Genomic DNA, 25484 nt, shown 5'->3' with positions numbered 1-25484 from the left:
GACTCCGCAATGCCATTAAAACGCATGGCATTACATTTTATATGCTTTTACCACGCATACATTTACAACGAAATTCGTTGTAAATGCATGAATGGTAAAAGCATGTTTTTTTAAAATGTTTGGATAAGGTAAGTATGGGTATAGTGGTATATGTTTTGGGGTACTGAGGTATATGTTTTGGGGTGTTTGGGTATTTTAAGGGTTCAGATATAGTTTTGGGTTATGGGGTACATGGGTAGTTTTAGGGTTTAGGGATAGGTATGGGTTTTGGGGTACAGGGGTATTTTTGGGGTTCAGGGCTAAGTTTGGGTTTTGGTGTATAGGGGTATTTTTAGGGTTCAGGGGTAGGTTTGTGGGTACAGGGGTATTTTAAGGGTTCAGGGCTAGGTTTGGGTTTTGGGGTACGGAGGTATTTTTAGGGTTCAGGGCTAGGTTTGGGTTTTGGGGTACAGGGGTATTTTTAGGGTTCAAGGGTAGGTTTGGGTTTTTGGGTTCAGGGGTATTTTTAGGGTTCAGGGGTAGGTTTGGGTTTTGGGGTACAGGGCTATTTTAAGGGTTATGGGGTAGGTTTGGGTTTTGGGGTACAGGGCTATTTTAAGGGTTCAGGGCTAGGTTTGGGTTACAGGGGTATTTTTAGGGTTCAGGGGAAGGTTTGGGTTTTGAGGTACAGGGGTATTTATAGGGTTCAGGGCTAGGTTTGGGTTTTGGGGTACAGGGGTATTTTTAGGGTTTAGGGATAGTTTTGGGTTTTGGGGTACAGGGTATATCTATAGGGTTAAGATGGGTTAGTGTTAAAGGGTGTTGGGGTATTTTAAGGAGTAAGGGTGGGTTATGATTATGGGGTGCAGGGGTATTTAAAGGGAGCAGGGTGGGATTAGCACACGATATGAGACATGGCATGAAGGGCGGAACGTACCACACGCCCCCAGCGTTTGTCACGCCCACAGCACAACGCAGACACGTCCACAAGGGACTACTTTGCTGGCACGGTTCTTTTACCTTTTAAATGTATATGGTGGGCGTCTGCATAGCCTATGTCCTTCTGCTGCAACTGCCCTTTCCAATGCTGTATTGGGTGTTGTGATTGGTGCTGTGGTTCCTGAGATTACCCGCCTCAAAGGTTTGGGCTCTCTCTTTATTATATTAGTATGGATTTATTCAAGAACAGCAAAGACTGAACATTCTAATCCCTATTAGTGCCATTGTTAGCTACACTTTAAAGAAAACAGTTTTTGTACCCCAAGTACCTGCCCCCCCCCCCTAAAAATATCTGCAACTTAAAAAAAACATACATATCGGGTACCATGTATGGTGTGACATTTACAAACTACTCTGATTTCCGACTTGTGGTTTATGATACCAACAGAAAACCTTGGAACACAATTTTAAAGACATTTTCTTATTTCCCAAACCAATCAAATACGAGGAAACATGCTAAAAGGCAACATTTACAGTTTTCCCCCAGTTAGCCAATATGTTAAATCAGCAGTACATGTGGCTGAGAAACAACACTTAGAGTTTAAGCTACACAAAATAAAATCAGGAAATGGTGATCCAATATAACCCAGACAGTACACATAGAAAATTCAACCCTTTAAGAACCCTGGAACGCTGCACTATCCCAGCAGAGTGTAAGGCAGACTAGGTGCTGTGGGCACAGGTAGATTGCAGGCAATGCCACTTTAACTATGACAGAAGTACAAGAAATAGCTAGCTATGCCCAGTGCTTAATTTGAGCCAATGGTTTCTAGTGCTCAGCGCCGGCACTAAATAATCAACACCGGCGCTTCTCATGTGCACCAGTTAAGGACATGTTAATTTATGGCACAGGGAGATTAAGTGATTTGTCCAAAATCACAGGATGTTGAGCTGACACAGACTCAAACCTGGTTCCCCGGCTATGAAGTCTGCAGCTCTGGCCATTATGCCACATCCTCGCCCCACTTTCATGGTTAGTAGTTGGTTCTGTTTTAGGCTGCACTGAAAAAATGGGTTGGTGCAAGCTACTTCCTGGCAAGAGCCCCGGCACTTATATTTTTACAAATTAACCACTGGCTTTGCCAATGCTAAAACACACTCTTACTAAAATGAGTTTTTAAGTTTGTGACGTCTAGACTGATGAAAGATTTAACCGCTACCATGAAGCCCATCGCAAAACAACAAAATATGTGAAACACTGTCCCACTCAGTTCATTCCCCACTGGATACAGGAAAAACTTGCCTCGACTGTCTACAAATGGACATTTCTCATAAAAATTAAGAAGCCATATTGATGGGCAGGATGATTTAACGGCCAACAGAGGGTTATGTTTCGGTGATACATTAATTTAATTACTGTAAGCGGTTATATTCAAAAACAGTCTGGCTGCTTGGTTTGGAATCTGCCCAGGTGTCTAGATTTGATGCTTTGGGCCCCAGTGCTATGCTACTACTATCCAGCCCCGATAGGACTTGCAAGTCCAAAGCAGAAACTCACCAACAAGAAGCGGAGGCCCCCCTCAACATCATGAGCTAGACGTTATATTTTTATGATAGTTGTGATGCCTGAGGAAAGGAGGAGCGCTCTGCATGAAACCACTCTGCACAACTAGTATCCCTGTTTGGAGAAGAGAGAGAATCCTCAATCTTCTAAATTATGGAAAAAAGCATTTGATTCCATATGGACCCCAATTACCACCAGGTCAGTATGTGTGCCACTCAGGCACTACAGTTAATCAGCCAAGCATGAGCATCTTTGACATTCTGAGCTGCCGGTAGAGACTGTTGTTAACTACTCTTATAATGAAATTGGGCATGGTCTGCCAACATTTGGAACTGAAACTGTTGTGCTATTAAGCCAATCAAGAGTTTAGTGAAAATGAAAAAAAGAGCAGAGAAGGAAGGGAGCCCTAGGAATGAAGTGAACCTGCTGATCATGATTTGATGGGGCTGGACTAATGAAAACGGCGTGCACCAGTTTAGATGGACGCTTGTGATTCCAGCCCCTCCTGTTGCACCAGTTTAGATGACTGCTTGTGATTCCAAGACCCGTTCTGTTGCACCAGTTTAGATGAACACTTGTGATCCCAGCCCATTCTGTTGCACAAGTTTAGATCAACCCTTGTGATCCCAGCCCCTTCTGTTGCACCAGTTTAGATGAACGCTTGTGATCCGTGGCCCCTTCTGTTTAGATGAACACTTGTGATTCCAAGACCCATTCCGTTGCACCAGTTTAGATGGATGCTTCTGTTCCCAGGCCCTTCTGTTGCACCAGTTTTGAGGAACGCCTTTCATTAAATCCCCTTCTGTTGCACCAGTTTAGATGAACGCTTGTGATCCCAGCCCCTTCTATTGCACCAGTTTTGATGAATGCTTGTGATCCCAGCCCCTTCTGTTGCACCAGTTTAGATGAACGCTTGTGATCCCAGCCCCTTCTGTTGCACCAGTTTAGATGAACGCTTGTAAACTCCAACAGCCCCTTCTGTTGCACCAGTTTAGATGAACGCTTGTGATCCCAGCCCCTTCTGTTGCACAAGTTTAGATGAACGCTTGTGATCCCAGCCCCTTCTGTTGCACCAGTTTAGATGAACGCTTGTGTTCCGTGGCCCCTTCAGTTTAGATGAAAACTTGTGATTCCAAGACCCATTCTGTCACACCAGTTTAGATGAAAGCCTGTTATCCCAGCCCCTTCTGTTGCACAAGTTTAGATGAACGCTTGTGATCCCAGCCCCTTCTGTTGCACAAGTTTAAATGAACGCTTGTGATCCCAAGGCCCATTCTGTTGCACCAGTTTTGATGAATGCTTGTGATCCCAAGACCCATTCTGTTGCACCAGTTTTGATGAATGCTTGTGATCCCAAGACCCATTCCGTTGCACCAGTTTAGATGGACGCTTTTGATCCCAGCCCCTCATGTTGCACCAGTTTAGATGTACACCTGTGATCCCTGCCCCTTCTGTTGCACAAGTTTAGATGAACGCCTGTGATCCCAGCCCCTTCTGTTGCACAAGTTTAGATGAACGCTTGTGATCCCAGCCCCTTCTGTTGCACAAGTTTAGATGAACGCTTGTGATCCCAGCCCCTTCTGTTGCACAAGTTTAGATAAACGCTTGTGAACCCAGCCCCTTCTGTTGCACCAGTTTTGATGAACGCCTGTCATTAAAGCCCCTTCTGTTGCACCAGTTTAGATGAACGCCTGTGATCCCAGCCCCTCCTGTTGCACCAGTTTAGATGAACGCCTGTGATCCCAGCCCCTTCTGTTGCACAAGTTTAGATGAACGCTTGTGATCCCAGCCCCTTCTGTTGCACAAGTTTAGATGAACGCTTGTAAACTCCAACAGCCCCTTCTGTTGCACCAGTTTAGATGAACGCTAGTGATGCCAGCCCCTTCTGTTGCACAAGTTTAGATGAACGCTTGTGATCCCAGCCCCTTCTGTTGCACCAGTTTAGATGAACGTTTGTGATCCGAGGCCCCTTCAGTTTAGATGAACGCTTGTGATTCCAAGACCCATTCTGTCACACCAGTTTAGATGAAAGCCTGTTATCCCAGCCCCTTCTGTTGCCAAGTTTAGATGAACGCTTGTAATTCCAAGGCCCATTCTGTTGCACCAGTTTTGATGAACGCCTGTCATTAAAGCCCCTTCTGTTGCAACGGTTTAGATGAATGCTTGTGATCCCAGCCCCTTATGTTGCACCAGTTTAGATCAACGCTTGTGATCCGAGGCCCCTTCAGTTTAGATGAACACTTGTGATTCCAAGACCCATTCCGTTGCACCAGTTTAGATGGATGCTTCTGTTCCCAGGCCCTTCTGTTGCACCAGTTTTGAGGAACGCCTTTCATTAAATCCCCTTCTGTTGCACCAGTTTAGATGAACGCTTGTGATCCCAGCCCCTTCTATTGCACCAGTTTTGATGAATGCTTGTGATCCCAGCCCCTTCTGTTGCACCAGTTTAGATGAACGCTTGTGATCCCAGCCCCTTCTGTTGCACCAGTTTAGATGAACGCTTGTAAACTCCAACAGCCCCTTCTGTTGCACCAGTTTAGATGAACGCTTGTGATCCCAGCCCCTTCTGTTGCACAAGTTTAGATGAACGCTTGTGATCCCAGCCCCTTCTGTTGCACCAGTTTAGATGAACGCTTGTGTTCCGTGGCCCCTTCAGTTTAGATGGAAACTTGTGATTCCAAGACCCATTCTGTCACACCAGTTTAGACGAAAGCCTGTTATCCCAGCCCCTTCTGTTGCACAAGTTTAGATGAACGCTTGTGATCCCAGCCCCTTCTGTTGCACAAGTTTAAATGAACGCTTGTGATCCCAAGGCCCATTCTGTTGCACCAGTTTTGATGAATGCTTGTGATCCCAAGACCCATTCTGTTGCACCAGTTTTGATGAATGCTTGTGATCCCAAGACCCATTCCGTTGCACCAGTTTAGATGGACGCTTTTGATCCCAGCCCCTCATGTTGCACCAGTTTAGATGTACACCTGTGATCCCTGCCCCTTCTGTTGCACAAGTTTAGATGAACGCCTGTGATCCCAGCCCCTTCTGTTGCACAAGTTTAGATGAACGCTTGTGATCCCAGCCCCTTCTGTTGCACAAGTTTAGATGAACGCTTGTGATCCCAGCCCCTTCTGTTGCACAAGTTTAGATGAACGCTTGTAAACTCCAACAGCCCCTTCTGTTGCACCAGTTTAGATAAACGCTTGTGAACCCAGCCCCTTCTGTTGCACCAGTTTTGATGAACGTCTGTCATTAAAGCCCCTTCTGTTGCACCAGTTTAGATGAACGCCTGTGATCCCAGCCCCTCCTGTTGCACCAGTTTAGATGAACGCCTGTGATCCCAGCCCCTTCTGTTGCACAAGTTTAGATGAACGCTTGTGATCCCAGCCCCTTCTGTTGCACAAGTTTAGATGAACGCTTGTAAACTCCAACAGCACCTTCTGTTGCACCAGTTTAGATGAACGCTAGTGATGCCAGCCCCTTCTGTTGCACAAGTTTAGATGAACCCTTGTGATCCCAGCCCCTTCTGTTGCACCAGTTTAGATGAACGTTTGTGATCCGAGGCCCCTTCAGTTTAGATGAACGCTTGTGATTCCAAGACCCATTCTGTCACACCAGTTTAGATGAACGCCTGTGATCCCAGCCCCTTCTGTTGCACAAGTTTAGATGAACGCTTGTGATCCCAGCCCCTTCTGTTGCACAAGTTTAGATGAACGCTTGTAAACTCCAACAGCCCCTTCTGTTGCACCAGTTTAGATGAACGCTAGTGATGCCAGCCCCTTCTGTTGCACAAGTTTAGATGAACGCTTGTGATCCCAGCCCCTTCCGTTGCACCAGTTTAGATGAACGTTTGTGATCCGAGGCCCCTTCAGTTTAGATGAACGCTTGTGATTCCAAGACCCATTCTGTCACACCAGTTTAGATGAAAGCCTGTTATCCCAGCCCCTTCTGTTGCCAAGTTTAGATGAACGCTTGTAATTCCAAGGCCCATTCTGTTGCACCAGTTTTGATGAACGCCTGTCATTAAAGCCCCTTCTGTTGCAACGGTTTAGATGAATGCTTGTGATCCCAGCCCCTTATGTTGCACCAGTTTAGATCAACGCTTGTGATCCGAGGCCCCTTCAGTTTAGATTCACGCTTGTAATTCCAAGACCCATTCTGTTGCACCAGTTTTGATGAATGCTTGTGATCCAAAGACCCATTCTGCTGCACCAGTTTTGATGAATGCTTGTGATCACAAGACCCATTCTGCTGCACCAGTTTTGATGAATGCTTGTGATCACAAGACTCATTCTGTTGCACCACTTTAGATGAACGCTTGTGATCCCAGCCCCTTCTGTTGCACACGTTTAAATGAACGCTTGTGATCCCAGCCCCTTCTGTTGCACAAGTTTAGATGAACGCTCGTGATCCCAGCCCCTTCTGTTGCACAAGTTTAGATGAACGCTCGTGATCCCAGCCCCTACTGTTGCTCAAGTTTAAATGAACGCTTGTGATCCCAAGACCCATTCTGTTGCACCAGTTTTGATGATTGCCTGTGATCCCAGCCCCCTCTGTTCTCCAATACAAAATAATTTTACTTTCGACCATGTTGCAAACTGTGGAGAAGTCGCTGAGAATCCAGATGCAACTGGCCTACAGCAAAAGCTGGCAGGTCTCCCTAAACATCAGGCAGGAAGGCGTCCGTGCAAAGCCTTTACTGTGGATCATGCTGAATGTTTTTAGCTTTCACAGATTATTGAAGCCCTGGATTTGAGATGGACTGGGAGTTCACCAGTTCCAAGTAGTCTGCGATCTACTTTCCTAGTAGCGTTATAATGGCATGCTTTATTGCCCTGGTTGCTTTGCCTCTTTTGAAGTATGCATTATTAACCACTGGGATCATGGGATGTCAACAGTAAGAGTGACAAAGTGGTCACAGATTGCAGTTTATATTATATTGTATGATAACATTTATATAGCGCTTACTACCCTGCTGTGTGGGTGCTGAAGTGCTAGCCCATTGGGGTGCGCAACGTTTTGAAATAATGGGCCACATTACACTGAGTTTTCAGGCTTTCATTATTTCAGCGACCCTACAAGATAGCTGGGTGCTGAATCGAAATAGACGCGCCTGTATTTTCTAGGAAGGTGGCTGTTTCAAGTAAATCTTGGACAACATTGTGTTAATGCCTTTGAAGGAGGTAATCTTGTTTATTTCACGGAGAGGGCTTGCAAAGCGTTCTTCGTTGTCACAAGTTCAGCCAGACCAAGGATTTTGAACAGGCTGTGCTTTCGCGTGGCCACGTGTCTATTATGATCAGTGCAGTTGGCCTGTCTGGCTCTCTGCAATCGCCCGTGTTATTTGCTCTTGGGAGCGTTGGGGTCGGTTTTCTTCCATAAATTCCATGGTCATTCGAGCGTTTTCTGGTTTCCATCGCAACCTGTTCATAGAAGATAAACCCGTCCCGATTCACCTGTTGGTGCCTTCACAGCGCACTTTATCTGATCATGCATGAAAAGAGGTTTCAGAACACTTTTACCCAAAGAACACAGTGCTAACAAGAAAGGACAGTCCGCCCAACAGCTTTAAACTACCGGAAGTTAAATATTCAACTTTGCTAGGTCGTCTTTCAACGCTAAACCAATTCTGAGAATGAGATGCTACTCAATTTCCCTTCTATTTTGAACTGGTCTTTCCTTGAAAAACAAATGGAATTTTAGAAGCATAGGTATATTATTTTTAAATTAAAGATGTGAATAAACAATTTGCAATTCAACATCCAGGTCCCCTAACACGATCAAGGAACGTCCCAGTCAGGAAAACACATGCCTGTGTAGAGGAGGTAGGGCCTGTTTTGCTCCCATGAATCCCCACGAGGTGCATCAGCTTTTGTGAAATGGCTTGCTACTAAGTAAGACAGTGGGGCAAGGAATACATACAAATGCTTGTTATTCACCCGAGCATATTTTAGCGGGACAATGTGCATGTCCTCCTCCTCAGTACTCAAGATATAGATTTACAAATGTACAACTCCGTGGGAGGGAAAATTAACAACATAGCTTTTTGAGCCGCAGCCTTATGATAGTCTTTTCGGCTGCCTCCCTCCTCTTTTCTGACCTCATTTTTGCAGTTTACGGACTCTGTGCACTGTACCACTGATAACTAGTGCTAAAGTGCATGTGCTCTCGCCATTAAACAGGTTATGATTGACTTACACCAGTTTGGTATATTTAATTTACCTTTAAGTCCCTCATAAAGTGGTACACCATATACCCAGGACCTGTAAATTAAATGCCAATAGTGTACCTGCAGCGCTGCTAGTACCACTCACACAAGTAGCCTTTGAAATTTGTCTCAGGCCTGCCATAGCAGGGCCTGTGTGTGCAGTTTACTGCCACTTCGACTTGGCATTTAAAAATACTTGCCACGCCTTAGACTACCCTTTTATTACATACAAGTCACTCCTCGGGAAGGCCAATGGTAACCCAGAGGGCAAGGTGCTATGTAAGTAAAATATAGGACACGTACTTTTATGTTTACATGTCATGGTTGTGACAGTCTATTTCATTTTTCACTACTGTGAGGCCAACCCCATTCATAGGCTAGCTAGTGGGAATTCCTTAATACACTTTTAAGCTGTAATTCCTGATCAGAGAGCAGTAGCTTTTTCATATTTCATATGTTTGGAATGGGCTTCATAAATCCTCTTTACTGGTTAAGTTAGATTTAATATTGCGGTTTTAAAAATGACACTTTTAGAAAGTGGACATTTCTCTACTCCTAGGTCTTTTGTGCCTTACAGCTTGTCTCCAATACATGTTTGGGTTTGGAAACAGCTACACTTTGTGCATACCCTCTAGATAACCACAAACACAGGAAGGTGAGACTCATCTGCATTCTGATGGGTATTCCTGGGCAGGAAGGAATGGGAGTGGCTGACACTTCAATAGGTAGTATCTTGTCTAAACTCACTTCCTTAGGTAGTACCATGTCCACACACAAAGCGCCGCACTGATACCTACCCAGCCACCCCCTTCGCCACCCTCCGTCCCCACCTACCCAGGTTAGCCTGGCAGACAGGGCTGGGCTGGGCTGAAAGGGATTGTGTGCACTTCAAAGGCCAGCCTTTGATGTCACCTCCACCTCAAAGGCACTTTTTGGGTATAAGTAATGGATTTATAACTCACACAATCAGACACTTCTGGACCTACACCTGAACCTTTGTCAAAAGAACTGCTGTGCTGCTCGACTCCAGCACCAGTCTTTGGAGCGGACACATCGCCTTCACTCCGTGTAGAAGATCGATGCATCTCTCTGCTTGCGACCAGAAAAGGTACTTTGTTCACCAGGGCCTCCGTAAGTCCTGTAGCTGGCGTGTGCGCAATCACAGCCCGCCCGGACTTGGTCTTTGCCCTGGTCCAGAGCAACCTAAAGTAACTTTTTTTGCGCTACGTGGTTCTAAGTGCTTTACTGCATTTATTTCTTCATAATTCAATATCTTAAGTTCTGTACAATTGACATTTGTTGTTTTGGTCTTTTTTTATTTATAAAGTCATACTTAATTTTTTGTGCACTGTTGTGGAGTCTTTTTCTGGTGTTTTCACTGGGTGAATTATTACACAAATTCATCACACATTGTCTTCTAAGTTAAATTTGCCTGCTCGGTGCCACCTATCAGAGGGTGAGCACAGGATAATTTAGGTTGTGTTGTGACTCATCTTAACTAGGACTGTGGTCCATACTTGGGCAGAGTGCATACCTCTGCCAACTAGAGACTCAAATTCTAACAATACTCTTGCATTCAACTTCATAGCATCAACATATTTGAAAAAGCCGACCTTTGCAAGATAGAAGAAAACTCTTCATTCAGACTATCAGTCATAGACCGGGTCAAGAAGACAGCAGTCCTCAGTCTTTGCCTACACGAAAATTCTATCTGTGTCACCTTGTGCTCCTTTTAAAACACATGCTAGCAGCCTCAGCCCACTTGGTCTCCTTCTCTTGGGTTGACCAGCAACTAGAGAAAAATAAATTGCATCTTCTGCGAATGGCCTTCTCATACCATTCAAGGCTCCAAGTATCACAAATACTTTACTTTAGTCCCAAATTTCTACACTAGGTTATCAGCAACAAACCAAAGTAAACCCCTAACTAAGAGAAATCCAGGTCCCTCCAATTATTAAATGTCCCTGTACTCCTAGAGTTCATTAAGCATCACTGCTGCACTAAACATCGGCACTCTCACCCAACATACAATGCACTGCCCAATAGGGCCATATGTGCCTGCTCCAGCCGCCATGAGGTTGAGGAGGCTACTCCAGGCAGCTCATATTTGAACCATGACATGCCAATTCACTTTTCCTGTGCTTAATATCTTCCACTCGTCAGACTCCATTTTAACCTCAAACACCACTACATGTGATGCCAAAAGCGAGAGTAAGCCAGCATTAAACTACCATTGTTTAACACCTTGGCTGCTAAGCAGATTTCCCTCCTGTGCTGAAATTTTTAGAATCCCCTTTTGCATGACGAGCTCAGCATATATATATATAGGCAGGTTCAAAAATTGGCTAAAAAGCGTTGGGACGAGGATTGTTGGCAAGAACTTAAGGAGATTTGTGCCTCCAAGGATTCAAAGCGCTTCTGGGCCTCAGTAAAATGGGCAAAGGGTGGCATAGCACCCCAGCCTGTTAATAATGTCGCAAAAAACAGTTGGATAGAATACTTTCAACCACAGTATGCCCGTAATCTTATGTTTAATAATGTTAGCCTTCCTCCACAAGTCTACTACAAAGCACCACTATTTACTGAGAGGGATGTGAGTGTTGTATTAGACTGCATAGCAGGGGGGAAAGCACCAGGTATGGATGGCATTCCGGCTGATATTTTTCTATCTGACCGGAAGACCTGGTGTACCTACTTTACAATGTTGGCCAATGCAGTTGCTATGGGAGGGGAAGTGCCTGCCTCATGGAAGGGAGCAGAAATAATTCCCATATACAAAAAAGGTGACCGTTCCCTGGCTAAAAACTATAGACCCATTAGTCTAATCGACACAGCTCAGAAGTTAATGGGTCGACTAGTTCAAAATAAACTGCAGCAATGGATCGATGCAAATAACATCCTGTCATATTACCAAGCTGGGTTTAGGCCCCTAACTAGTAGCATCGACCAAGTTCTCCATTTTTTAACGATTTATTGGAGAAATGTCACCTTGAAGAAGGGGACATTGTATGCAGTTTTTGTAGATCTAAAAGCCGCTTTTGACTTAGTCCCCAGGGAAAAACTTTGGCAGACCTTGGCGGATGCAGGAATAAAACAGGAGTTGCTTACACTCCTTGTTCGCCTACATGAAAACAATTTCGCAAAGATACGATGGGGCAAACAAGGAGAGGTAACTGATTCCTTTCCGGTTGAACGTGGGGTGCGACAAGGGTGTGTCCTAGCGCCAACCCTCTTCTCCATTTATATAAATGGTATTGTTGAACATCTAGAGAAGATTGCTAGCGACGCCCCTGTAATAGCCGGCTCCCGTGTACCAGTCCTCATGTTTGCGGACGATACATTATTACTCTCCCGCACCCCTAGTGGGTTACAAAAAGTAGTTGATGCCTTTGGTGTATACTGTGATGATAAGGGCCTAGAATTAAATACTACCAAAACGAAATTCATGTGCCTTAATCAACAGTCCTCCTTTAAGGGTGTAATAAAATACAAAGGAACACCCCTAGAAAGAGTGGACTCTTTTTCATACCTAGGTATCACTCTGCAAGAAAACATGAGCTGGAATCACCACATAACCACAACCCTTCTAAAATTTAGACAGTTATCAGGTGCTATTTCGCTAAAACACCGTACCTCTTTGACAAAGCCTCTGAATTGTGTCATGGAAATTTATTCTATGAAAGTCCTGGGGGCTTGTTTATATGGTTCTGAATTATGGGGTTTTTCAAACTTGACCAATCTGGGACGAGCGGAAAACAGGTTCCTAAGAGGGGTCACAATGGTCCCCCAAAGTACCCCAATAATTCCGTTAAAACTAGACCTGGGCAGAAAATCAATTGTGGATATAGCGAGGCTTCGGCCCCTCCTGTACTGGAGGCGAATTATGGTAACCCCAGAGCTAGCCCACTATGCAGCAGCATTGATGGATGTTATCAAATTCGATCGTTTCCACATTATCCCATGGCTAAGGGAGTTGCGGGGTCTACTTACAGAATTGAAATTGGACCATCTATGGGACAACAAAGACCCAACTTGCTTCCCCTCTAAGGAAAAGCTAAAAGACCTTTACTGGGAGATGATATATCTTGCAATGTTTAGTGACAGTACAAGTGTAAAGCTAACTTCTCGCTTCTTAAACTTAAAAATGTATCCATCATACGAATGTTTTTGGGACCTAATTGAAAAACCGTATGATAGAAAACTTTATTTTCAATTTCGCATTGGCACTTTACCCTTAAATGCATTTAAGAAGCACTGGTCCCAGACATGGGATGAACATTGTCACCATTGTAAAGAGGAAATTGAACACATCTCCCATTTTTTGTTTTGTTGCCCTCTGTATTTGGCCCCCAGACGTAAGTGGTTAAAACCGCTATGCTTAAAGTTGGGAACCCGAAGCCAAGCCGAAGCCCTCAGGATACTTGAATCAGATTGTACAACATTATATGTGGTTGGTGTAGCAAAGTATCTGGCATGGTCGTGGCTAATTCGTACCCGATCATTATTGGCTACTGTATTATAATAGAATTATGTATATCCATAAATTGTTTTATTGCGACAAACTGTACGTTTTTTAACCTATGAAATGTGTTTCTTAAATTGTAATAATGTGATTGTAATTTTATGACCTTTTATTATGTCTTATTCGACATCAAACGTTTAATATGTATTTTTAGAAGTATTTTTATAAGTAGTATTTATTGTATAGGGTTAGGCGAATGCTTTTATGACAAAATGTCGAATAAAGCTTATAAATTGCAATTGCAAAATACAAGTCCACTACTGGATTCGTCTATTGCTAAAATGGAGGGTTGTGGCAACCAGATTACAGGCATATATGCAAAAGTTATACACCTGAGATGTGCATAGGTAGATGGAAGGGAAAGGGCACAGGAGATAATGATGTGAAGTGTGTAGTGTTAGAGACGTGCAAAGCAGAGAAAAGCTGCAGACGATTCACGTTTGCAGAAATGTGGTAGGACAATTGGGAGGAAACCTAGACACAATCCAGGTTTATACTGTTCCAGTAGGATAACGAAAAGAAAAATCTGGACATCATTCAGGTTGGTAATTTTATCGTTAGGCAATAGGAAGAAAAATGATAGATCAATGAAGTTCGTAGTATTGCTCTAGGAAAAATAGTAATGTTCAGTAGCCGCCCATCATGATCAAAAATCTAGTTTACTACACAATATGCTAACAAAGTGCCCATAAACAAATACGACCGTAAGCTAGACCCTCCCCTTCTCAAACTCTATTCCTCAATACTTACACTTCACAGCATGTAGGACCCGACTATCCAGGGGTTTCCGACTTGGGTCATTTGTAGAGGAGCGGATACCAGTTCCGCAACTGTTCGCCAGCGTGTTCCTGTAAAGAACAAAAAGAAGAAAAAAAAAACATTCAGCACTGGCTAAAACATCACTTACCCAAACCTTGACATTCTGAAGCTTAATGGCAACAACCATGCCGAAAGTAGCCTTGGACTATTTGCGGTTATAGTAATGCACATCATGTTCTTCTACTGAAGGAATTACTCAACAATGGACAGGATCCACTGCTTCTCCTAACCCCAGTAGAGAGGAGCAATGAACTTATTTACTCTACAATTATACTCATCACATCTCGTGATGGAGAGATTCCTTGATATTAGATGCAGCCTGTCATCTCCATACGTCCACAGTCATGTTTAAGAGTGGGTTACATTACCAGTGATCCGCTTACTATCTCCAGTAGCATTTCCTCCATACTTCACAGGGGTCTACAGCTACATAAACCCATTGAAGCGGAGCAGTACATCGTTCCTGAGGTTAGGCAAAGCATTTTCATGGTCTCAAAAACACATTTCTAGACACCTCTTGGAAGGGCTTGAACAATTTAACCTGACAATTTTATCACCACTGTTAAAGCAATCTTCACACTCCTAACACACAAAGTTTCTCTATTGAGATAGATGTCAATTCTAACCAGGATGTGATCTAAAGGTACACCCTGGCATGCCCCAGATGAAAGGAGTCTTGGAAGATCTATGCTGCCAGTAACGCACATCACAACTAAAGTGAAGAAATTAAGACTAGGAATCCAGCACCAGTCACCATATCTACTATGACAACACAGATTCAATTATTCTAAGCAAAAAACACCTAATGAACACAGTTTTTCTCGAACGTTTCATTAATGAGCTTGACTTCTAATACTCAGGTGACTAGTATCTTGAAAGTCATGTATGTGCCCAATTACTGTTGGGACTTCAACTTGAGATGGTCAGTAACTGATTCTTTAATCTAATCCCTTATGCCTCCTTCACAGACAGCAGATTTATTTGGCTTGTAGACCAGGGCCCAAGCTACTCAATGAATCTTTAAGAAATTAAAACATCTTTACCACTGCACTACAAAAAAGGAAGGAAACTAGGATTGTATTTTGCTAGGAATAATTTGTTACTTGTATCTAGAACACAGTCGCTGCCTAGAGAAAACCCGTATTATTTTAAAATGTGAATGAAACGTTTCTGGAGGAAGCAAACAGATATCTTAAAATATTTTACAAAAATGTACTCATTATCCAACATTCCCAATAATTATAAATTACCTGCTATATTTTAACTAGTTTTGACTAAAGAAAATGTGAACATAATTTAAAATGAAAAAAAGTTTTAGAATTTAAAGGAAAATACTTGCCATTGCCTAATCTATTTACCACAGGATTCAATGAAGTGAAACATGCCCCAGCCATTTCACCCTCTGCAGTAGCTCAGGGACCTGCTGCATGGGCCTCCAGAAGAAGAGACCTCTTTCCTTCGCCATAAAAGCTTTTTTGTGCCAAGGTCTGTACATACAACCTTTACTGTTTGGTCATACCCCAGCTAAAATTAACTTACTTCTGTGCTTTTGCAGATAAGCTGCGAGGGGTGGGAAGCAACACAGAGTACAGAAGGGGGTTGAGAGGACTATGGGAGAAAACATTCAACACCAGAAGCAAGGAATGAAAAACTGTTTATGTGAATAACTAAGATCTTTCCTTCAAATAATACAAAAAGAAGTCAAGCGCTATTATGCAAATCCATTTAACGAAATATGAAAATATAACTTGCAAAAACTGTTCTCTGAGAGCAAACAAAACATCCTGTTCCGCAGAGATTTGTATGCTCGTTCATCCCCTGTTCGGTTTTGTGCCTGTAACCCAATTCAAAGACAACCTAAGCTCTTTAAATAAAATCTTCAAGAAACTGCTTTAGTAGATTCTAAAGTTTCAGGGCTCTGAAGCTGAAGTCCAGTCCTCTATATCAGGTAGTAACTCAGGGGTCTCCAACCTTTTCTGTACTGAGAGCTACTTATGTTCAATGAAATGCATTGAGGCATACTAATATTATTAGTGTTGTACAATCTTTATTTTTTTTATATGTGTAATAATTCACCAACCAAAAGCCTTCTAATTTAATAAGCCGGGCTGCACCCAGGTGAGCTACTCCGAGGTAACTGGAAAGCTACTGGTTAGAGACCCCTGACCTAACCTCTTATCAATTTTAGGTTAACAAAAACCTGGGGGGAAAATTAAAGACATAAAAAACTCAGTCTAAAATTTTACATGTCTGTAGCCAAATGATTGAACAAGAAAAATTTCAATGTATGATTTATAATTGATAAGTTTTATCTGTTATCATGGTCAAGAAGTTACCAAAATAACATTTTCTATATTTACTAAAAATGCTATTTTGAACACTGAAATTAATTTTAATAACATAGGACCACAAGAGTGTGACTAAGCAAAGAGGGAAATGATCATCTCATTTTGGATTGACTTCTTCTCAAATTAATGTACAGTGCATTGTCAATTAACATGGTAGAAGGCATGATCTTATGTTGGTAAGTAGCCAGCCTAATGACAAAAAAATAGGAAATATAAAGATCTATATACAATGACATTAGATTCAATGGCATTTCTTTATAATGAGGCATTTGCTATCTGTAAGCCTCGGAGCAACCCTGGACCATACTGTGCCTCTGTTATGATTGGATAATCTGTTTTCATGGTATATTTAACATAATATTGCTAATAATATTGCTAATAGACATTGGTGTGGAAGAGCCATCAACAATGGTTAAATTTCTTTTTTTCTAAAATGGGATCCAACACCAATGGAGGACGGCCCTCAGGTGGATATTAACCTTGATAGTCAATAGTTTAATGATGCTAGGTCGATTGGAATGAAATGCGATACAGCCATCTTAGTAAAATTTGGAAACAGTAATACGGATCGCTTTAAGGCAGATTAGTAGCAATTTGTATACTGAATCTGGAGGCTGAAATTTGGGCAGAGATTTTAATCCATCTATGGTTGCTGAGGTGCCACAAGAGATAATATCCGTAATTAACATCCTTAATGTAGATTTTACTAAATAGGTCAAACTCTTTTGCCTTAGAAACAAAGGTTTTTTTTTCCACAACTCAATTTTATTGTTGAAAGGCAATTCAGATTCAGCGTCATATGGAACGCCAATAGAAGATCATGACAAACAGCATTGATTTCAACATTTTCCAAAATAATATATCTGTAGAAAACACATGAAAGGGAAAAGAAAAAAGTTTTAATAACAATCAATAGTGCCATAGCGATATAGAAACAGAGGCTCTTTTAAAACAAAATAATTTGTATGGAAGAATCTGTCACGATACAAATGCTTTAAAAAATTGTCAATAAAGGTACCACTCAGATTTCTACTAGTTGCTTATGTCTTGCAGAAAACGTTCAGAAGTTTATCAATTTTTCAATACAGGTAAAAACGGGTGGTGGTCACCATCCTCTTGGTAGCAGAAAGATAGCATATTTAGAAGAGGGCTTCACTATTTTTCAGCAGTGTATCTGCAATGATTACAGGCCTAAATGAATGAAAGTACACTTGAGAAATTAAAAGCTATTCAACTATATAGATCAAAAATATGAATCTTGTGAATAACTAATTAATCCACTAGTACATTATAGAGATTTGACAGGTCTTATCCAATCAGGAATAGCATTGAGTGAGCCAAGCCAATACACAGAATCCCAATATCAAGAGAAATAGTGGGTAAGATCAGATCAGGAGTGTTCAATAGGGAAAATGTACTCAGTCAGTCAGTCAAAATACTCTTTATTCGATTTTTGTTAAAATCATAAAAGGCACAATGCAAATACAATTACAATTTTTAAAAACATCACTTAATCTCATTACAAAAGTTTTCTACTTAATGACTTCATTTCATCAGATTGTTACACAAAAGTACCAAAATTTACAAATCTATTTACAAATATTAAAAATTTTCCTTTAAAAAACAAATTTGTGTTAAAACAGGTCTATCTGGGGTAATCTTTTCTTCCTAGATCTAAATGCAGCGGTTAGACAGCAAGCAACACTAAACATGGTGTGAGTATCAGCTAACATTTGGAGGGAGATTAAAGCTGGCCTTATTTGAGTAAAACCCGCCGCTTTCAAGACAGGGAATAGGTATTTTTTCCTTTCACTGCTATAAAAGCCACAAAAAAAATATAAAGTGAAGGGTGTCTTGAACTGAAAATTGGTCACATCCGCATGGCGGACCATCTTCAGGTTTTGACCACACCGGGAAATTTCCTAGGGAGTAATGGATTAAGTTCATCCTGAATTTAGTAAGTAGGAGTCTATGAAGAGGATTAGTCACAACTTTTAGATATGGTTCCATGGTGGGCGAAGTCGTTAAAACAATATGTGCCCTCACCATGGGTTTCCTCAATTCCAACTCTTCTCTATCCATACGAGCCCTCTCCAGAAACATCTGCTTAATCCATCTGACATCCTCCCTTCTGATGTTGGTTGGGTCGTTAAAAAGATCCGGTCTCCCCAGCATGAGTAATGTAGATTTAATATATTTTAGCCAGGGAATTCTCATGGCGTTATCCCTTGCAATGACGTCCTTAAGGATGGCATGGTTTAGCGTTAGCTCGGGGTTCAGCCATGTTTTGGCCCAGAACAGGAGGGGGGCTAATTTTAATTTATCAGAGATATATGGTAAACCTATTTCCTCATGGATAGAGAAGGTGGGTGTGGAATCAGGGACAGATAAAATGTTCCTAATGATACCATTTTCTACCCTCTGTATTTTTGCCGTGTCTGCGTAACCCCACATCGCAGACCCATACATGGCGATTGGTACGCACTTACTGTTGTATATTTTAATCACCGCCTCCATTGGTTTGGCTCCCAGTCTTTTAGTAAAGGCCAGCAGGGCTGATGAAGATCGTGCTAAGCTAAGGCTCTTTGCTTTAATCTGGGGGACACAGGACCCTCTTTGATCAAAAAGGACTCCCAGGTAAGGAAAAACTGGTACCCTAGAAAGAATCTCCCCTTTACAAATAAAAGATTTTTTCTGCAACATATTTACTCTACGACCGATAATCATAGTGTGGGACTTGGAAACATTGATTTTCAAGTCTAGATTCTCCATAAAGGAGCCAAAGCGGTCCAGAAGAATCTGTAGGCTAATCCCTGTTCGTGCTATTAGGACGGCATCGTCCGCGTATAGGAGGGCTGGAATCTGGGCTCCTCCTACACGGGGTACATCAGCCAGTCCTGTTTCTAGGTGTTTCCCCAGACCGTTTATATAAATAGTAAAAAGAAGGGGGGCCAGGATGCAACCCTGGCGCACCCCCTTTTCAGATTTAAAACTTTCCGTGCACCTTCCATCCCTGGTAACTCTTATTTTTGCGTTGAGATCTTGGTGTAACCTTGCCATAAATGCCACCAAGGGTTCCTCTATGCCTAGCTCTAGTAGAATAGTCCATAACTTACTCCTGTTCACCAGGTCGAAGGCCGAGGAGAGGTCCATAAAGGCCAAATAAACTGACCCCTCCCCGGCCACCGTGTACTTGGAGACTAGAAGGTGGAGATTGGAGCATTGTTCCAACGTCCCCCTATTCTCACGAAAGCCGTATTGAATGTTCGAGAGTCCCCCGTTCAGTTCTAAATTTTCCCTTAGTTGAACCAAAAGGACTCTACCTAGGATTTTAAAAGTGGAGTCGATAAGGGAGATTGGGCGATAGCACCCGGGGTCCTCCCGGTTTCCCTTCTTGAAGATGGGAACTATTATGGATGTTGCCCAAGTTTGAGGTAGGGATCCTTCGGTTGCTGCTCTAAACACTCTGGTCAGTACTTTGCTCCAGAGTACTGGGCAATATTTAAAAAAGTCTGCCGGGACACCATCAGGGCCTGGAGCCTTGTTTTTTGTGGTATCCATAATGGCTTTAAGGACCTCCTCTTCCGTAAACACCACTGTGGCTGCACAGTGGACCACCTCAGTAATACTTGGGCAGTTTGATGGTTCACCCTCATAAATATTGCTAAAATGCCGTACCCATCTCTCGTCGGGAATTACACAATCTGTATTCAGATTGTTTTCCCCTGAAAAAAAGGAGTGATTAATGATTTCCCAGAACTGTTTACTATTTTTTAGAACATCTACATTAAGTAGATCATTCCATGCATTATTTTTAATTTCATTTTTCCTTGCCCTCACGTTGGCTTTATAGGCCCGTCTCAGATGAGAAATTAATTCTTTATCCCTATCCTTGGCCTTAAGGGCCAGTTTCAATTCTCTATGTGTCCTTGAGCATTTGCTATCAAACCATTTGTGGGGCTTTGTGGGGTACTTGGATTTAGGTTTTGTAAGATCCCTGGCGGTTTGTGCACAAATATAATTAAAAGCAGTGACAACCTGAAGGTTCAAGGCAGTTTGATCTAGACAAGTTTCTATCGGTCCCTCAATTTTAGGGAGTAAGGTTTCCATAAACCTTTCCTCCATGGCCATACCCCATCTGAGCCGTCTGCCCTGATCACTGGGCACCGCCATGGCGCAAACCCGGGGTTGGTCCACCTGTCTGCGCCATAAGTCACTCCAGTGTATTTCAGTTGACAGAGGGTTATGATCGCTATGGGGTGAGACAGTAACTTTATAGTCTCTTGTCTTTAAAATTAAGCCTACGGACATGAATATGTAGTCAATTATCGACCCCTTAGTTGTACCTTTAAAGGTGGGGACCTTCTCATTAGTAGCAGTTTTGTATGATTCATATATATTAAAATTGGCACACAATAAGTCAAGTGACTCCCCCATTTTGGTGTGTTCAAAGTGAGGAATACAGACTCCAGCAGGGTAGTCTGTGTCTAATGGTTGACAGGGCAATTGACATTTGTGGCTATTAAAATCACCCATTAAAAGAATTTCGAAAGGAGTATGTGAATTTTGACTGTATTTGTTTATCAAGTTCACCAAGCAATGCGAGTGTTCAAATTCATTTGGTCCACCCCAGGCGTTATAAAAATTAATTACTAATATAATACAGCTCGGGGAGACTATCCATTCTATTGCTAGGATGTTTGGGGAACCTGAATTCAATAGATTAAAAGTTCCTGCTAAATCTAAGGAAAAAAATGTGATAAGCCCCCCTTTTGCTCTCCCCGCGTTACTAGAACTAGCAGGTATTAGGAAACTTAGGAAGCCATCTAGGGAAAAGGAAAGTGAAGTGTCCCACGTTTCTTGCAGAGCTATAACCTTATGTTTAGAAATGTATTGTATCCATGTAGGGTCCGATCTTTTAGCTCTTATTCCTGCAACATTCCAGGTCATGAATGTGCATGGTAGGGAAGTTACCCTCTCAGGCTTGGCTATTATGGGTGATGTTAAAGGTGTAGGTAGTCAATCGTTTATATTCAAATCACTTAAGGGATTAAAGCGATTAACCAGGTCCATAATAGGACCTGTGTTATGGTACGTAGATGAATTTCGACTCGCTTTCCTAGTTACAGTTTGCCACCCATTAGCTGCTGGGACCATATTTGGGGGGGCCAACCTATGTGAGTTGAAGTGGGGCTGTGGGGAATAAAAGAAACCTAATGGAACCGCCCTGAGACTGTCGTTTTCCTTAATGTCTGATCCATCCCAGAACAGGGTAATCGGGCAATGGTCATTATTAAAATTTATCACCACACAGTCACCTTTCACATTTTTAGCCCGTTTTCCCACCCATCCTACCCTTCTCGCAGCTATGATGCTAGAGGATGTGTTTGAATCACCACTACTTAGATCATCGCACCATTTTTTTGCTTTTCCTACAAGTGCGGGAGTTGACTCCTCCTCGCCTTGCCTTAACGGGGGCACCCCTAGGAAAACAGCTACATAGGGTACTACCGCGGGGGGCAGATTTAGATGAATCTTACTTCCCAAGTAACTAGTTTCCCCTGATGTTGAGGGGACCTCCTGTCGGGTGATAGGTAAGGGTGGTTGGGGGACCTGTAGACCTACAGTATCTGATTCCATGGGCTCGGGAGTGGCCTCAAGAAGTGGTAAAGGTAACTGCTGTGTTCTGTGACATTCTACGACCTTTTAATCGCCAAAAGACAAGCTATCAAGTTGTTTTGCTATATCATCTATCAACACACATTTTTTTAGCAAGCCTTCGAGACATGTGTTCATAGTATCTACTATGTCCTTTGCAATTCCCACTAAAAGGGGTTCAATCCGTTCCTCAAAAAGAGCCTCAATAAGGTCCTTCAGGGACTCATCCCTCCCATGACTGACTCGAGGAGGGACCTCCCTCTTCTTACGTTTTTTCGAGGACGATTTTGAATTTCCCAATGGGTCCGGAATCACAGTGGGAAGCAAAGTTTGGGATGCACAAGCTTGTGGTAAAGTGGAAACAGTGGCAGTTGTGGGTTTCGTTCTAATGACATCAGGCTCCAAAGGAATGGCTTGTGCTTCGTGTAATAAAGATGAGGAAGGGGACTTAGCTAATATACCCAGTTCTTGTTGTGCTGTGGCGATTTCTTTAGTTAAAGCCCCCACCGCAGAAGTAAGGTAGGACAAGATGGAGTCAGATTGTTTTGCCACTTTAGCCTTTTTCCCACCATCATCAGCGGTAGCTCCGCTTTTCCGCTTACCCATATTAGCAGGAAATGTACGGTGGGTGGCCCAGCCCTGCCTAGTCTTGCCGTGGACTGCCGTAGACTGTCCCGCCCTTCTCCCGGGCTGCTCCCGCGCGCTCCCGCGTCGCGGGGGGAAGTCTTGGGCTTTATGCGCCGCCTGGCGCCAAAACGTGGTCCGCTCCTTCCTCCCGCTAGGAACTCTGGGGGATGTAGTTTTTACCCAGCTGGACGGCGGCGGCGCTCGTTGGCAGAGAGCGCCGCGGCTCCTTCCTGGTTCCTGGCTGCAAGCGGTCCCTTCCGCCAGCAACGCTGCACCCCGGTGAGTGCGCTGTGTCCCCCGCTCTGCCGGGGGAAGTCCTGGGCTTTATGCGCCGCCTGGCGCCAAAACGTGGTCCGCTCCTTCCTCCCGCTAGGAACTCTGGGGGATGTAGTTTTTACCCAGCTGGACGGCGGCGGCGCTCGTTGGCAGAGAGCGCCGCGGCTCCTTCCTGGTTCCTGGTTCCTGGCTGCAAGCGGTCCCTTCCGCCAGCAACGCTGCACCCCGGTGAGTGCGCTGTGTCCTGGCTGCCTGAGAACAGGGCGGTGATTTTTCCTGAGCAACATACCAAGTTGAGGTGAGGCTCGTTTCCCACCACTAACTGGGACCACCAGTGAATCCCTCTAAAAATCTAAGACGGACTTAGGAGCACTGGATGGTTTTGTATAAATGTAACTTTTTTGATTATTAACATAATACATTTTCTTGAGCAGAAGCTCTAGTTGGTCCTGAAGCTGAAAGCTGCTACATCTCTATGTGAGGGTGACTAGGCTGAAACATGCCCACCACCTATTGACACTAACTGCGGGTATATGCTCCTCCTGCTAGTGCCCTATTTTTAATCCTGGCCCAGAGGCGTTCAAATAAAGTTATATTAGAACATTGGAATGTGGAGCACTCCATTGAAGATAGTGGAGTGCTCTGTGCTTCTACGGGCCGGTAAAGGCCTGCAGAGCAACATTCCAATGTTATTTAAACAAAGGCCTCTCGGAGCCCAAGGGGATTTCATTCCCTTGGGCTCCGAGAGGCCTTTGTTTAATTTGTTAGAACATTCTGCCCTCTAGTGGCAGAATCTTTTAATCGCCTTATAGCCCTTCGTAGCTGGGCTATACCAGCTATTAAAGTCCCACTCCCTTTAACACTGGAGCGGCGTTTAATAGCCGGTACAGGCCGCTATGGCAGGCTATATGGCTATATTACGTACTCTGGAGCTAGTTTTACTCTTGCATACTATTTCTTTGTGCTGCGGTCCCCACTGACCTTGAACTCATCATAGTGGTGTTTAGTATACCTTTTCTCCATACAAAACATTCCTGAGCTCCTCCCTCTCAGTGAGGGGGTTGTAGCCCGTGCCGTGACTATGAATGAACGAAAAATGTATTGTTTGGTTACTCAAAACCATTACATGCCATAACTAGGCATATTCGCATGAGGAGATTCCCAAATTGCATGTATCACGAAAGAGACAAGAATGTTTTTGTTTTTTTACGCTCAGTGCAGAGATTAAAGAGAGGCTTTTCTGAAGAAGCAGCGAGATTAACGAGAAGGGAATCACAGATTCATTTCTGGGAATTAGCCGGCTGCTTGGTAAAAAGGAAGGGCAGGATGATGCTAGTCCTGGAGATTTATTTTACTAGGAGTCCCAGTACTGCATGTTTGTCTAAATATTTACAACAGTCTCCGCGACCGACTGTCTGCACTTCCCTGCAGTGTGTACAGGGATAAAAGCACTGGCAGGTGGGGAAATGGGGCTATACATACTCTTATTCATTCACAGAGAATGAAACAGATGTCCAATGGCATGGCAAGTAGCAGTCTAGAATTGCAACAAATACTGTTGTCGGTACTCATAATACACATCTCCATTTACTGATCATTGGCACACTGATGAATTACAGCAGAACAAGGAGGAATAGTGTTATTTTCATGAAATCTGGCCTTCAATGTAAACTTCCCGACCGAAGTACCCATCTAAGAAGGCCTGAGGCGGTCAGTCATTACCACTAGTAAAAGGTTCTGGACACACAGAAAAAGATAGGTAAAGGCATTTTAATTCTACAAAGCGATATGACCTAAGAATGGGAAACAAACACAGTTATTTTTCCAACAGGCATGTGAACAAACAGAACATGTTGCATGAGGATGGTAGGAAAAAATGGAACCAAAAATACCTACCGATCAAAAAACGATGCCAGGAGTCGCCTCAGGAGCACCTTGTGACGTGTTCCTGCGCTGACATGGCAATTCATCAGTTGAGCACGTGTGATAAACACATTGGTACCTATTGGAATAAGCAGGTGGTTACTGATCAATACAGTTATTCAGCCTATTCCTCCAGCCAAAAGCATCGTTTCTGCATGTTTTAGAAAGCTTGCACTGCTGCTATGATGTACCTGTTCTAGGTGAGAGTGAAGATTTTGCCTTTGATCCATGTGCAGTCGCTGTTGTGGCTGTATTGTGTACCTGAGCTGCTGCAAGCATGCGTGCCCATGTGCACAGTGTGAAGGTTACTACTCGTGCTGCATCTTTTAGGCATAAACAAAGGGCGTTTCACCTGCACCCCAATGATGTTGCGACTTTGGTTCCGGGGTAAGCCTGGACTGATCCTCTGCAGTTTGCACAGCTACCAATACTGCACTGTTCTGCTGGAGTGAAACTTTTACCCTTCATTCCTGGGCTGTAGCTGTTCTGGTTGAACTGTACTAGCGAACTAATGTCAAGTGTGTGAGATCAGGATGTACGTGAAGCTTGCCCTTTTGCACCGGTTCTGGGTGCAAGCGAAGCTTCATCAGCGATGCTGGTAGTGTAGCGGTCCTGGTTCCATAGTAA

At 43.3% G+C, this 25484-nt stretch overlaps 1 protein-coding gene across 1 annotated transcript in view; it reads right to left on the bottom strand.

The window, feature by feature from the left end:
- The window catches only part of NACC1 (nucleus accumbens associated 1), a 59381-nt gene that overhangs the window by 3183 nt on the left and 30714 nt on the right, over positions 1 to 25484 (bottom strand). The window contains exons 4-5 of the mRNA XM_086961894.1: positions 24831 to 24936; positions 13957 to 14054 (exon numbers count right to left, since the gene is read on the bottom strand). Of these exons, the coding sequence (XP_086818020.1) occupies positions 13957 to 14054; positions 24831 to 24936 (204 nt within the window). The remainder of the gene's footprint in view (positions 1 to 13956; positions 14055 to 24830; positions 24937 to 25484) is intronic.

This window comes from Lissotriton vulgaris, chromosome 1_1 (genome assembly GCF_964263255.1).
Source record: "Lissotriton vulgaris chromosome 1_1, aLisVul1.2, whole genome shotgun sequence".
NCBI lineage: Eukaryota > Metazoa > Chordata > Amphibia > Caudata > Salamandridae > Lissotriton > Lissotriton vulgaris.
The sequence above is the reverse complement of the archived record's forward strand: the minus strand, read 5'-3'. Positions and strand labels throughout refer to the sequence as shown.